A 14,701-nucleotide genomic window follows, 5' to 3' on the forward strand; every position below is an offset into this window, starting at 1 on the left:
TCAGGTTTAAGGACATCTAGTTCACCAAACATTGATACATTAGCACTCAGACAAAAAAAACGTTTGATTTCTAAGATGTTGGGTTGACAACATCAAAATACACCATATTTACGATCATTACCTTAAAAAGAAACAAAATCAAACAATATTACAGATACTATAAGGATCCTTTTAGACAAATACACCATATTTACGATAATTACTTTAAAAAGAAACAAAATCAAACAATATTACACATACTAGAAGGATTTTTTCAAATATATTATAAAAAAATATAAAAACTTTCTTTTGAACGATATCAAGACTATCGAATCAAGAAAATAGTAGTATGAATCAATAAAAAAAGATATAGGTATCCATAAATTGAATATACCTATATCTTTTGTGACCCCTCTAAAAACTTCTTAATTCTTTAAAAATAAAATAAAATCGAATTTTTAAGGGAGTTTTAAAAATGTGTGAACAAATCTAAAAAAATATTGAGTAAGTTAATCCAAATTCAAAATAAGATTTTTTTTTGTTTCACTTGATTGTCTCCATTTGATTGGGATACATCAACAAGAAAACAGAGGCATTGCACAACGGAAACAGAGCGTTACCAGAAAAGAAAGAAACCTATTCCTCACTCTTCACTCATCACTTCCATATTGCCATGGCGTCTCTAACCCCCGGCGTCCTCTCCAAGCTTCTCCAAAACGCCGGCAACCGAGTAACCGGCGAGCACCGTCAAGCACTCCTTCAAGTAACAGAGATCATCCCGCGTCTTTCGGAGGACACGTGGCAACCCAACACCGGCTACTTTCTCAAACTCTCCGACTCTCTCCATTCCGCTTACGTCTCCGTCTCCGACTCCGACGCCGAGTTAATCCGCTCCGACAAACTCCAACTCGGTCAGTTCGTTTACGTAACTCGCTTTGACTCGGACGATTCATCTTCTCCCGTTCCACTCGTTTGTGGCTTAAACCCTCTTCCTAAAAGAAGACCGTGCGTCGGAAATCCCACTGATTTGGTCTCTAGTGATTCTTTAAGCTTTCTTACAACTTCAAAACCAAACAACAACGTTAAAAAGAAGAAGATGAATAAAGGGTCAGTGTCGGGGTCAGTTCTAAGGTCACACTCTAATGGAAACAAGAAAAACAATGTGGTTGTTGGAATGAGAAGGTTGAGTTTAGATTCTTCTACTAGAAGAGTTTGGGATCACAGTGTTGTTTCTAAAACCAAACCACCTTCTCCAAGTTCAAGTTCTAGATTCAAATTCAACAAATCTACCTCAACTTCACCTAATGTACTTTCTTCACCCTCTTTTGGGTTTACCTTCTTTTTCATTTTTTGTAGTTTAAAAATGAAATCTTTGTTTTGGATAATGCTAATGATTTTGATTTTGAATGAGGGCCCTATCACTTTTTATAATGCTTTTATGTCTCTTGAATTGGACCCATCTACCAGAGAACTTTTTGTTTTTCAAGCACATAAAAATCTTTGAAATGGTAAATATTATGGTTAGTTTAGGTTTCTGCATAATTTACAATCTGTACTGTGTAGACAAAAAAATTACAACTTGATGCTATTTTTCTAGTAAAAAATGTTAACTTTTTAAAGTGTTTGTCTAAAAAAAATGTTTTTTAATCATTTAATGAGGCATGTTGGTGATGAAGCTTGTTGGTGTAGGTGATAGACAAGAGGGTGTCTCTGAAAACTGATTCTCATTCTCATTCTCCAGTGAAGAAGAAGTCTCTAACTTCAATTGTGTCACCATTGAAGAACAAGAATGAGAACTTGTGTCCCAAAACAACAGGCACACCTCCTAGGAAAAGTGCTGCTACTATTCCTAAGTTAGCATGTACTGGAAATGGCACTGTTCCAAGACAACTTGTTAAGGTGCCATTGAATTTCAAAACATGGTATGATAAGTCTGGATCTTGGGATAATCTTCCGCAACCCATTTCTAATCTTGGAAAGGTGTGTATGTATGTTACTAACTACATCTTTTTCATGTTAGCTTTGTAAATTTGATTCATTCATCCGATTCTAAATTCGTGTAACTCTTTTTTTTTACAGCAAATTGTAACTCATAGGAATGTTGCTTTTTCGGCGGCTGTTAGATCTCTTGAAGAAGCATCTGCTGCAGATACAGTGCTTCAATGCATGCGGTACTTATTTATTTTGCTTCAAATTTTTTGCCCTTGCATTCTTACATCCTTTTAAGTGATTCATGTCCTTGGCTACAAATGTTTCCATTTTAAACTTCATGTCTCTTGCTTATTAGAAAATACACGCTTCTCACTTTTGAGGCGTCAAGTGTGAGTTAAAAATTCTACAATAGATGAAAAAGCAGATGTTGAGTTGCATAAAAGTGAGAAGACCTATGTCTTGTCTTTGTTGTAATGTTGAGGTTCAGTGCTGTCAAATAGTGGATGACAGCAAAATTTGATCCAAATTGAGACTTTGCTGCAATACACTATTTAGTTTGAAGTGTTGTAAAATAAAAGCTATATCACCAATAGCATTGTTTGTAGCATAGAGAATTGAAACAAACCATTACTCCCTCTGGTCCTTAATATAAGAAAAAAATTACTTTTTAGATTCATTGAAGAATCAATGTATGCGGATTATATTTAGTCCAGATACATTGAGTATTCAATGAATCTATAAAGTAATTTTTTTTTATATTAAGGACCAGAGGTAGTATTTTGTAATGTCGTTGCACAAATGATGCATGCTGTTTATCTTGTTTGTGGTTTTGATTCCTATTTCGGAGTACTTGTTTTTTCTTCAAACTTTTCATGGTTAGATTGTGTTTTCACATCTATGGCCCCTTATGTGTTATTCAACTGTAAGTTTTCTTTCTAGCTAGTTTAAACCATCGGTCTTATCATCATCAAATATAATAACCGAAGAGTGTCTCAAGTCAAAAGATTATCTTAGTGCTATTCGATCACATTACACAATTCTCACTTGTAAATATTGAAACCAGAATTTGAAGGAAATTTCTCAGTTTTCAATTACTGTTGCTTGTGCAATGTGAAATTGTTTATATGGCCTATAACTGCATCGACTAAGATAACTAACAAATATCCTTATTTCAGCTTGTTTTCTGAACTCTGCGAGTCTCGTCAGACACTTTCTGCTGGTTTGCTTGTGAAGCAGTTCTTGGAACTTCATCTTAGTCTGCAAAGAGTAAAATTGACATTTGATTCCTTACTTTCCACACCTCCTGAAACAAAACCAAGCAGCCAAATCACTATACAGTCTCTAGTAGAAGATGCTTGTAAAGTTCCGACTCGCAAGAATGCTACATTTTGGATACAAGCTGCATTAGATACCAACTTTTCAAAATTCAATTTATACAAAACACAAGAAAAAAGCGAGGCTTTGAATGGTGAGAGATGTCATTATGTTATCATTGAGAATGAGGATTCTCGGGCGGAAATGAATACCGAGGAATCCACCATTCGAAACAAGAAAAGTCACACAACACAAGCAAATCCCTTACAAAATTCAACTGGTAAAAGACTTCCTTCTTCAAAGCAGAATCTCTTGGTAGACAAGAACAATGATACAGAGAAACAGAAACAGTCAAAAGAATGTGAACTTAAATCGGCTGCGAGTTTGGCAGAAAAACTGCTTGTGGCTTCTTGTGAATGGTTCTTGAAGTACTTGGAGGAATCTATAAGTAATGAATTTGGGTTGAAAAATGAAGGGAGCAGTGAAGTTGCATGTCTTCTTGGACAGCTAAGAAAGGTTAATCACTGGTTAGATAATTTGGATAGTAAAGACAAGGTTGATCATAGGACAGAGAAGTTGAGGACAAGTTTGTACCGATTTTTACTCGAGCATGTTAACTCTGCTGTTGCTTCTAGTTAGTAAATATTTAGTACTACAAGAACTAACAGAATTGACAAAATGGAGCATACTATTCTGAATTGACTCTGCTTTGGATAGCTAACAGTTGCACTACAATCAATATTTGATTGAGTAGCTAGTGTTGGATTATGTATAACCCTTTAGGAGTAAAGATCTCACCTTCTGTATACTCTTATCTAACTTTTTCAATGAATGAAGTTATGAACAATATTATGCAATTTTAAGAGGTATTATGTCATCTTGTATATGTTGTTATTTACGGCTTAATGATGTTAGCATTCTTAGTTTTGAGGTCTGTTTTGGCTCCGATAAAGCATTTGCGCAACAATTAGTTTCATGACATGAGTGACAAACTTTCACTTCCTAATCTAAAGTAAAATTTTCTTAGCAAATATCTATGCTCCAAATGTTCATGGCTTGATAACAAAGAATGAAGAATCATACCAAAAGCTGTGATAAAGTAGAGAAGACAACAAACTGTGATAAAGTAGAGAAGACAACAAACTGTGATAATTTGATTGTATTTATAAGGTCAAGAAACAAAGTGAGAAGCTACATCAAAACTTAAAAACCAAATGCTTTTTTTCTGGTGTGAAGTCTAAAGTAATAATCCATATTTAATTTTGCAAAAGGTAATCTTTACAAGAGGAAGTTGATCTCTGATGTTGTGTTTCCTCAGCAATATTTGAAGTTCCCATGCCTTTCATTCCTTTACAAGACTTCATGTGTTTGTGCATTTTCTCAGGCTTAAATGATTTCCCACATTGCCTGCATCATCAACTTCTAATTATGGCCTTACCTTTCATAATCACAATTAATAACAAAAACTTGAATATTACTACTTTATAAATATGGGCATATAAAGTATATAGCTCATGCTATTCTAACTTTGTCATATTAAGTTAAGATGCAAGAGATTCAGCTTTTAAGTAAAATAAGCTCAAGTAGGCAATAGTTGGTAAACATCATAATCTAGTAATTAATGTCAACTTATAGTTTGTATTTTTATTTTTGATAATATAGTAATCACACCACCAGAATCTTGACCCTGTTGGCCTTTTCTGTTGGAAACTTATGCCAGATGGAGTTCAAGTACACGAGTCATATTTTTTATTCTGTTTTCTTCTTACCAACCTTTCAAACTAGTCAACACTATTTTTGATAAAAAAATGTTTATGCGAGTTGAGTCCCGGCGATCGGGCAAAAAAAAAACCTCATGGTTCATAAATCGCTAACAAGGAAATTTCATCAGCAGCAAGATTCGAACCAAATTACTTGTAATGTCTGAGTTGAAAATCAGTCAATAATATTGATCTTGAACTTGTAATCTATAAAATATTTTCTACCATAAGAGCATATATTTTTTCATGCACAATTTGTCATGTAATGTAATACATTGTTGAAATGCTAAGAATTGAAATGTTGTTCAGTTACTTACGAGCAAACTGGTCCCCCAAATGGTTTATGAGAAGTTTGACTCATTAACTCGCTTAGCTTTTTCCTGCTTTTGCTTATTTCCCCTCCATCACAGCTTTTTCTGTAAAAAAAAAAACTGAAAATTAATAAAAACTAACTTGAAAGCAGCAACCAAATAATGTCTTCATTTAATTCGGTCACGACGGTGTTACAACACTTTGCAAATAATCACCGTGACATATGGCTAATGTAACCCAACTATTATGATTACAACATCATGGTTTTTTATTTTAAAAACTACGACCATTTGATTCGCAAAGACATCAAAAACTATGATGTCTGCGTTAACAAGTGAAGTCGCTGACCATTTTCAAAAACCATGCTTAAACTGCAATCTGCAATCACAATTGTGACAACAATACACAAATTTTTGAGGTCCCTGCAAAGGGATCATAACTGCAATTTCGATTGCGTCAACCATAATTCATAGTTCAATTTATGAAACAATCCTCACCTAGGTTCATAATGTCCATTTTGGTCATGGCAACTCCAAGGAGTACTAAAACACCTAGCCGATCCTCCCAATTTGTCTCCTCTACAAATCTCACCCCTTTTTCCAAGCACATACTTAGTTTCTTTAGGGACAAGTTTTGGAGCAGTTTTCAAAGAGACAAAAGCAGCATCATTTGTTGCCACAGCTCCACAACCAATCAAATTTCTGAACACACTAGAAACTCTAGTAGAGTTGCTTCTGATCTTAGTAAAAGAGGACTGAGACGATGTTGACGAAGTTGGAGTCGACAATGTTGAATCAGGAGGTGTAGTAGTAGTTTCAGTTTTGTTATCATGTCCATCTTTTTTACCCTTCTTACTCATCAAATTATGATACAAAGAAGGAAATGTGAAACTCTCAAATTTCTCATGATTCTTTTCACCCAAACAACTATCTTTACTATTACTTAAAAGCTTCTCTTCTTCGACTTTGGAAGACGAATCATCATCGGTCACCGACGATCTGTCCGAGCTGAAAACCAATGAATCCTGACTTATTTCTGATGACACATGATTTAGATTATTCTTTCTCGTATCAGTTTCTTGCCGAATTTCAGATTCTTCTTCCGATAAAGATGGTTTCTTTTGCTGCTTTTGTTTGTTGTCCTCTTCAACCTCTACAGCTATATCAGAACCATTCTTCTTTTCATTGATTGAATTTATTGATTGAGTTTCTGCATTAGTCATTAAAAAAAGTGTACAACTTAATGATGATTCTTTCACATTCTCATAAAAATAACATGATAAGGCAACAAACTCTTTAACACCGTCACCTATCAACGTATCAGTGTCAGTGTTGTGTCCATGTTTCATAGGTAATAAACAATAATGTTGATAGGTAGAAAATATAGATGAATATAATCAAACACTTAATGTGCATTAATAAAAATAGGATAATAGTGATTATGTGAAAGTACATACCAAAAGGGGTAGTGTGGATTTGTGATCCTTTGAGGACGTATTCATTATCTGAAATGGGGGTTATGAGGTCGTCATCCATTAAATCCTGCCACACATATCCACTCTTGTACCTCCTACACTTCAATAATTGTCAGTTACAAAAAAATTGATTAGGGTTATACATATATAGTTAAAGGTTGAAGAAAATGATGTAGAAAAAAAATGGAGTAAAGTAAGGAAAAGTAAAGATTTTAATAAAGAGTATGTATAACTCAACAACCTTTTGTAGGACCAAGCAAATGATTCAGGTAAGTCTTTTCCTCTCAATTCACCTAGCCATCTCTTAATATCTTCTCAAAGAAAAAGTAATTGTCAGATGATTCTAAATTGCAATTGCAGTCGCAAATACATTATATAATTAGACTAACAACAAAATATGATTTTAAATTGCAGTTGCAGATACACTAAAAAATATCTGCAATTGTGATAGATTAATAATCATGACGAATTTATCAATAACATTAACAATGAAAAGAGTTTTCACCTCGGAGAAAAACACCATTTCGAGCGAGATGAAGAACACGAATGAGATGAGGATGTTCTGCATGACCACCCATATGACTAAGAAAATAGATTATGTGAAGCCTTCTAACTTCTCCGCCACCTTTTGCTTCCATACTTGTTTTCTTGTTCTCTTTGCTGCAATAAACACCAACACAAATTCAACAAAAACACCAAAATCAAACAATGACTCTTCTTTTGAAACACAACAAAACAATTAAAATATATGATTCATTCAAAATACTATATAATAACACTAAGATCTTTGTCTTTGTGCAGGCATGCTACAAAAAGAACTGTTAGCAAAACATATAAAATCTTATTTCATATCTATCTTACCATATAATATAATATAAGGTAAAAATAATGCAGGCCTAGAGTTGAATAAAACATAACAGTTAACAAGAACTTTATTGTAAAAAAACTTAGAGACATAAAATTAAAGAATGATAATCATGTAAGAAAGTGATTGGTTTGTGTAGTAAGCAGTTACTAGTACCTTTTATCTAGCAAAGAATGCAGAGAGAGAAAGAGAAAGAAAATGTGATTGAAAATTGACCTGGTTTGCAGCTATATATATATAAAGACTTGGTTAAAGGATTATCTAATTAATAATAAATATATTTATTTATATGATAATAAATGTGTAATAGTCAGCTTTTGACTCTAAATTGTTTTTCCTAAAAAGTTCATTTCTGTTTTTTTCTTTTTGTGTTTTTTCTTTTATAAGATTCCTTTTCTGTTATTTTTTTAGCCTTATATTATAATGTTTTTATTAAAACTAAAAAGGAACCTTAATTATAAAAATATATTTAGTCACACATATATTTTTCATACTTATCTTATTATTTATGTCTTTTTTAGGAATTATTATTTTTATAATTTCATTAGGACCCTCCCAAACAGTATTATATCAATCCAATAAATTTATATTATTCTATCTTTTGATTTAAAATGTTTACGGTATAAAAATAACAAAATAGAATAAGAAAATAAATTATTAATTTGCTTTTATAAAATATAATTCAAAATGTAAGAAAAAAATTAATATAATATAAATAAAAAACAAAAAGGAGTTTCATATTAAATTAAAAGTTAAATAATTGAAATTAAAATATTTAAAAACAAAATTATTATAATTTTAAGTATAAATATTAATTAATATTATGGCAGAAGTTAAATATATTTTTTTGCAATTATATTTTTATTATCTTCATATAACATATTTTTATGAATCTTAACAAATACAGATTATAAAATGATTTATTTACTTATATTTTTTTTTTGAAAAATAAATTAATTATTTAGTAGTGTCTATAGCTTTTTAAATTTTTTTAATCTAAAATAGTTTATTAATTTGAAAAATATTAAAATTAATTTCAAATATCTCTAACTTTTTATAAAAATAAGTTTAAAATTTAGATATAATATATAAAATTTAAACTGCATTATATTTTTATAAATAATATAATAAATGTCTATTTAACTATCATCTTATAACTCTGATATATTCTCCACTAAAGTTATCTCTAATATTTCTACACTAAAAGTTAAATACAAAAGATGAGAACAATCATATAATTAATTGGATGAAATAGTTTAATTTATATCGGCTAATAAACTAAATAATAATTTATTAATCAAAATAATATTTATTTATATTTATACAATAAAAAAGTTATTAATATTTATAAATTAATCACTTTTAATTAAAAAAATCACATAAATAAAATACTCTCGCATGCATAAAAGACATATAAACCTTTTGTTAACATTGTCTCTATAGAGATGAGATTGAATATCTATAAATATAGATTGCAGTTATTATCTAAACCGTTAGACTAAATTATTATAAAAGTAATCGCTTAAGAATTAAATTGCATGTTTATTCAATATTTTGTGCCTTTCTTGTTTCTAGATCGGTTATATCAATTTCAATATTCTCACTTAAATGTCCTTATTAATTATGTTTAATGACTAAAATACTGAAATTATTTCCGGAGATTCCAGCAAAATTGATCAATAAAAAAACATGAAATTTTCCTGGGTTAAATATTAAATAATAAAACCTACAAAAAGAAGTTCGAAAAACATAAAAAAACGTTGAAGGAAATGAATATCTTTATATCTAAATTACTATAACCATTATTTATTTGAGAATTCATTTAAATCTAAAAATTCAAGATATAAAATGAAAAGAAATAGATATAAAACCCACATGTTGCAAATATTCTGCTAACACAAAGATGCACCAAACATGCAAACCAAAGAAGAGGAAAAACTATTGAACAAAAACGAATTTGACTTTTTATTTTTACTCATTTAAAATGATGAAGTTGGTAGTAAACTTATTTAAAATTTTAAATAAACTCATCTTGGCCAGCAAGTACACATTTTTCAGGATAATCATAAAAAAAATTGATGAAAGGAAAATTGCAAACATAATGGTCCAAGAAAGCAAAACATAATATTGTTGATATATACCTTTTCATGATGTCGAGATCCTCATTTGTATGGTGTGGATGGCTTTGCATTAGTTCTATTGCAATTGGATCCTTAAGACACAAGTTTTGTTTTTATCTCTCTTGTCTTTCTCACTCAACATTATAGTGAAATTTTCATCACAAAAGAGGGACATATAAATTAGTAATTGAAGTACACAAGTGGAAGCTAATATCCTAAATAATGCATAATTACTTTGAGATTAATACCATTCAATAAAAATAATGATTTCTCTGCATCAGCATATATATTACTTAGTCTGTCTTATAATAAATGATGTATTTATAAATATATATTGTTACAAAATATATAACCCTTTCAATGTTTTTTTCCCGTACAAATACAGTGATTAATTATTTCATTTGGCCTTATAATAAATGATTTATTTATAAATATTTGTTTTCATAAAAATATATAACTTTTCAATGTTAAATTTTATTTTTATAACTTGGATATCCTTTTAGTGTAATCACTTAAAATAATCATTTTAGCTGATGAAAAACACATTAAAAGACAAAGCACTTCTTCAAATAAATGTAAGATAGCTACTTGCTTAGGATTGTCTTCAAATCCAAAATCTTATTCAACTGTGAGATAACAATTCTTTTTCTTTGCAATTAACATATTTATTATTTTTAAATTAATATTTTTTACATTATAACTATAAAAATATATTAATATTTAATTAGAATAGTTTACTAAGTATTATCTATATTAATATTTAATTAGAATAGTTTACTAAGTATTCTCTTTTTTATTTATATATGTTTTTAGAGTTAAATATGTTTGTGGTCCTAATAAATATCTCATATTTTATTTATAGTCTTTTAATATTTTTGAAAGAATGATTCTCATAAAATTTTTCATCCACTTCTGATTTCTCCTGCAATTTAGCGACGACTTTTACAATTTAACGATAAAATTAACGAAAATTTACTACTTAACAACTGAATTAGAACGGTTTTAGCAAGGGACCAATAATGTAGATGGAAATTTTTAGGAGGACCATTTAAAAGAATTTTTTTAAAAGATTAAAAATGAAATATGAGATATTTAGGAGAATCACAAATATATTTAATCTATTTTTTAATATCTATAAACTAGCTTAATATATAAATGGTGGGAATTAGAGAAGTAATGTTTTTTTAGACAAAAAAGAAGAGAGAAGGAATATTTTTTTTATAGGAGGGGGCCTAAGCAAAAAAAAAGAAAAAAGAAATCTACAACGAGATTAATCGGGGGAAAGAATTCCTAAACAAATCACTAGTAAGAATGTGATTGAGAAACGAAGGAATAGTCCCATGAGATAATAGTAGAAATAGTCCCAAAAGTTCATCATCAAATTTGATACTCATTTCTGACATTTGATCAAGGAGTCCTTGGAATTCACTCATGCGATCTAAAATAGAAGTCCCCTCATTCTACTTCAAACTTATGAAGCTATTCAACAATAACAATGTATCATTCCCTAACTTAGAGACATACAAAGACTCTATCTTCTCCCACAAAGTTTTTGCCCGTGTTTCATTAGCAATATGATTATAAATATTATCTTCAACATATTATCGAATAAAACCACATACCTGTTGATGTTCAAACTCTTATTTTTCATCAGACACAGAATCCGATTTTGTGGAACTAAAAATCGGTAAATGCAATTTCTTGACAAATAGTAAGTCTTTCATCTTACCCTTCCATAAATGGTAATTAAAACCATTCAACAATACCATCTTCATCTTTGTATTTGACTCCATATACACATTGGATATAAAATTTTTCAGACTTGTAGGAACCTTAAGGGTCAACAATAAATATAAGACGACAAATTGAACAAATAAAGGCACAAAAGAATACTGATATTTTTAATGTGAAATCCTTCAATATGAGAGTAAAAACCATGAGTCGTCCAGACCAAAGAAATAACTCCACTATAATCAATTAAGGATACAAGAGAGTCTTAAAGTGATTCACAAACTAGTGCTAACAACTGCAAATCACAAACTAGATTACAAATAAGAATAAAAAAGCTGAAAAATTCTCCAAATCTGCAGCTTCAGTGCGAAGCAGATAACTCTCACCTCAGACCTTTGTTTTCAAATTTTGAATGGTCAAAAGTTAGATATCTGTGTTACAAACCTGCTCTCCAAATTTGAGCTCAATCTAACGGTTAACGAAACGAGGATCATCGATTTAGTGAGACTGGTTGTAGAAAAACGGGAATGAGTTTCTTTCATCTTTTCCCTCTTTTGAATCCTTATTTTCTCTCTATCTCTTTCAACCCTAAATTGATCCTCCCCACTTAAATAAGTGAGACAAATGAGCTAATCATATTTGAGCTTTTCAACACATAGAAAATGAGCCCAATTCCATCAATCATAACCCCCAAAAAGTTATTAAGGTCTTTAGCCACCCCTACCAATATAAAGGTGCCACACATTATGTACTTTTTGACAAGTACAAATTATATATTTTATTTGTAGTTCAATTACTATTGTTGTAGTAATTTTTTCTACCAGATGATTAGATTTTTTTGGAACATTAATATCATCATTGTCATCTTTTTCTTCACAAGCTTAACAATATTTTTTACACAACAATATTCTAACGAGTGATCACTAATGTGACAAAAAAGCTTTTCATACTCAACAATGATCCTTTATTTCAATAAGAGGAAATTAGACAAAAATTCTAACAAATCAATATCTACTAATATTCTAGCATAATATTAATTTTTTTTACAGCTAATTGCTTCATCTAAGACAAGCGGAAGACTAATACCTATTAGGTTTGGATAAAAGGATATGTAGTCTCAAATATTTAAGAGAAAGACCATGTATTTTAATCAAAAAATTGTCTATTGGTATTTTTAACCAAATAAAGATTAAGTTTCCACGTGAATACAAGAAAAAGGAAATATACTTACTAATAGATATGAGAGATCATTTGTCGAGAATAATCTAAAGAGTATTTAACTTTATTGATCTTGTATTAATTGTTGGATAAGGTTCTACTTTTTTTTTAATACCCCCTTCTATGTATTATTTATTTATTTGCCTTGAAATATATAAATATAAATTTTAAAATTAGAAAGAATAAATAATGTAATGAGTTAATTGGAAATTTTAGAGTTTTTAATTTTTAATTTTATTTTGGAAGATTAATAAATTTCTTTGCTAACTTTTTATAAATTTAAAAATTTTCTAGTCAAATTAAAAAAAAAATAGAATTAATTTTCAAAATTTGAAAATTTAAAGTAACCAATTTGTAGTTTTTAAAAACTTTTAAAGACCAACTTTCAGTTTTAAAAAATTAGGAGTAAATTTGAAAATGTTAACAAAATATGAAGATCAATTTACAAAGTTGAAAAGTTAAAAAATATATAACATTATATATAATGTAAGGGAGAAATTTCAAATTTCTTATTTTTACATGTCATTTAAAATTTAATAAATTTAATTTAGATAAAATATTTAATAAAAATGAGCTAGAACTAAACCATGAGAGAGAATTTCTGATTAAGTATAGAAGGAGCTAGAACTAAGCCATGTGTGTGAGTACCACCGAGATACTTGAGGATTCTTCTTACCTCAGACCAATGAGATGTGAAAGGAGCTACCATGATCTGACAAGTCTTGTTGACACTGAATGCAATAAGTCTTGTGAGAGTTACATATTTTAGTGCTCCTACAATGGACATGTACAAATGAGTATCACTGAAAATATCATAACCCCATACTGAAAATATTATTAACTTACATGTAGTAAGCATCGGAGCAGGAGCTCCATTAGCTTCAACCACGTTTACTCTTGTTAAGAAGTCTTTGATATACTTGGACCAAGTAAAAAGTAAAGATCCATTTACTTGAGGTCCGACTTCAATCCCTATAAAGTATCCTGGTTTTTAAAATTTTTTTTAAAGCAAACTTGACATTCAGTTACAAGAGTTGGAGATGAACAAGTTATTTGAATATAATATATACACACAAGAGCATACAAAGTTAGACCTTGACTTTTGTACAGAAAAATGAATGATCCCACTTACTACGAGAGAAGCCAAAGTGTAAGAAAGTTTGAGTCAATTTTTCATTCCAAACTCTTGGTGCTTGCTTTATGCCATACATGACGTTATTTAGTCTGCACACTAAACTCTTATTTGAAGATATGAACCTAAAAGATTGTTCCATGTACACCTCCTCTTGAAGGGTGTCATTCAAGAAAGCATTATTTATGTCAATTTGTTGTAGTTTTCACTTGAAAATTAAGGCCAAAGTCAGAATAAATCTAATGGTTGGGGACTTTACAAGCAGGGGGAAAGTTTCATTAAAATCGAAACCTAGTTGTTGCGGGTGAGACAATATTTGTTTCACAATGGTAGGATTAATATGTGCTAAGTAGACTTTAGGTTTATATTCTTGTTTTAGCTCTACATACGATGATTATTTTGGACCAGAGATATTAGTTGTAACATTCCGTTTTTCTAATTTATTTATTAAATCGAGATTTGGTGTACTTAATTGTTTAAATAAATTTTTATATGCATTTGGGCAGTGTTCGGATGGGTAATATTTAGGGGTGTTCACGGTCCGGTTTGGATCGGTTTTGAGACAAAATATCATCCGATCCAAAATATATAAAGCATACGGTTTGGTTCGGTTTTTGGATGACAACAAGAAAAATCCAATCCAATCCAATCCAATTTATACGGTTTACTTCGGTTCGGTTGAATCGGTTTTATTCGGTTTTTAAATCAACACTGTGAAATTTAAAACGAATATATTTCAATACCAGTTACAATTATGCCACCAACGTCTACTAAGACAATATCTAATTTTCATATTATATGGCTATTTGATGTCATTGTTGCAAAGATTCATTATAATATATGGACAATATCTATCCCAACGAA

At 30.0% G+C, this 14,701-nt stretch overlaps 2 protein-coding genes across 3 annotated transcripts; one reads left to right on the top strand and one right to left on the bottom strand.

Moving 5' to 3' along the window:
- Nucleotides 1-494: 494 nt before the first annotated feature.
- LOC127134807 (uncharacterized) lies at nucleotides 495-4,102 on the top strand. The gene is made up of 4 exons (XM_051061827.1): nucleotides 495-1,285; nucleotides 1,669-1,959; nucleotides 2,059-2,150; nucleotides 3,087-4,102. The coding sequence occupies exons 1-4, from the start codon at nucleotides 653-655 to the stop codon at nucleotides 3,862-3,864; spliced, it is 1,794 nt and encodes a 597-aa protein (XP_050917784.1). The 5' UTR covers nucleotides 495-652; the 3' UTR covers nucleotides 3,865-4,102.
- Nucleotides 4,103-4,369: 267 nt separating this feature from the next.
- LOC127134823 (protein SOSEKI 1) lies at nucleotides 4,370-7,818 on the bottom strand. Of its 2 annotated transcripts, none has more exons than XM_051061828.1 (7): nucleotides 7,793-7,818; nucleotides 7,277-7,431; nucleotides 7,013-7,082; nucleotides 6,754-6,866; nucleotides 5,795-6,506; nucleotides 5,303-5,401; nucleotides 4,370-4,632 (listed from the first exon to the last, which is right to left on the bottom strand). In XM_051061828.1, exons 2-7 carry the CDS (start codon nucleotides 7,407-7,409, stop codon nucleotides 4,482-4,484), a joined length of 1,278 nt encoding a protein of 425 aa, XP_050917785.1. In that variant the 5' UTR covers nucleotides 7,410-7,431; nucleotides 7,793-7,818; the 3' UTR covers nucleotides 4,370-4,481. The 2 variants fall into 2 exon arrangements, with proteins under 2 accessions (XP_050917785.1, XP_050917786.1); XM_051061829.1 differs by lacking the exon at nucleotides 7,793-7,818 and adding an exon at nucleotides 7,633-7,759.
- Nucleotides 7,819-14,701: the final 6,883 nt, after the last annotated feature.

The sequence above is a fragment of the Lathyrus oleraceus genome, chromosome 1 (assembly GCF_024323335.1).
Source record: "Lathyrus oleraceus cultivar Zhongwan6 chromosome 1, CAAS_Psat_ZW6_1.0, whole genome shotgun sequence".
In the NCBI taxonomy this organism is placed as follows: Eukaryota; Viridiplantae; Streptophyta; class Magnoliopsida; order Fabales; family Fabaceae; genus Lathyrus; species Lathyrus oleraceus.

Excerpts from the sequence above, each read along its gene's own strand:
- LOC127134807 (XM_051061827.1), top strand. The coding sequence starts at position 653 with ATGGCGTCTCTAACCCCCGGCGTCCTCTCCAAGCTTCTCCAAAACGCC. Across the intron at positions 1,960-2,058 it reads CCATTTCTAATCTTGGAAAG|CAAATTGTAACTCATAGGAA; the intron begins GTGTGTATGTAT and ends TTTTTTTTACAG. Across the intron at positions 2,151-3,086 it reads ACAGTGCTTCAATGCATGCG|CTTGTTTTCTGAACTCTGCG; the intron begins GTACTTATTTAT and ends TCCTTATTTCAG.
- LOC127134823 (XM_051061828.1), bottom strand. The coding sequence starts at position 7,409 with ATGGAAGCAAAAGGTGGCGGAGAAGTTAGAAGGCTTCACATAATCTAT. Across the intron at positions 7,083-7,276 it reads AAATGGTGTTTTTCTCCGAG|ATATTAAGAGATGGCTAGGT; the intron begins GTGAAAACTCTT and ends TTCTTTGAGAAG. Across the intron at positions 6,867-7,012 it reads TTTGCTTGGTCCTACAAAAG|GAGGTACAAGAGTGGATATG; the intron begins GTTGTTGAGTTA and ends ATTGAAGTGTAG.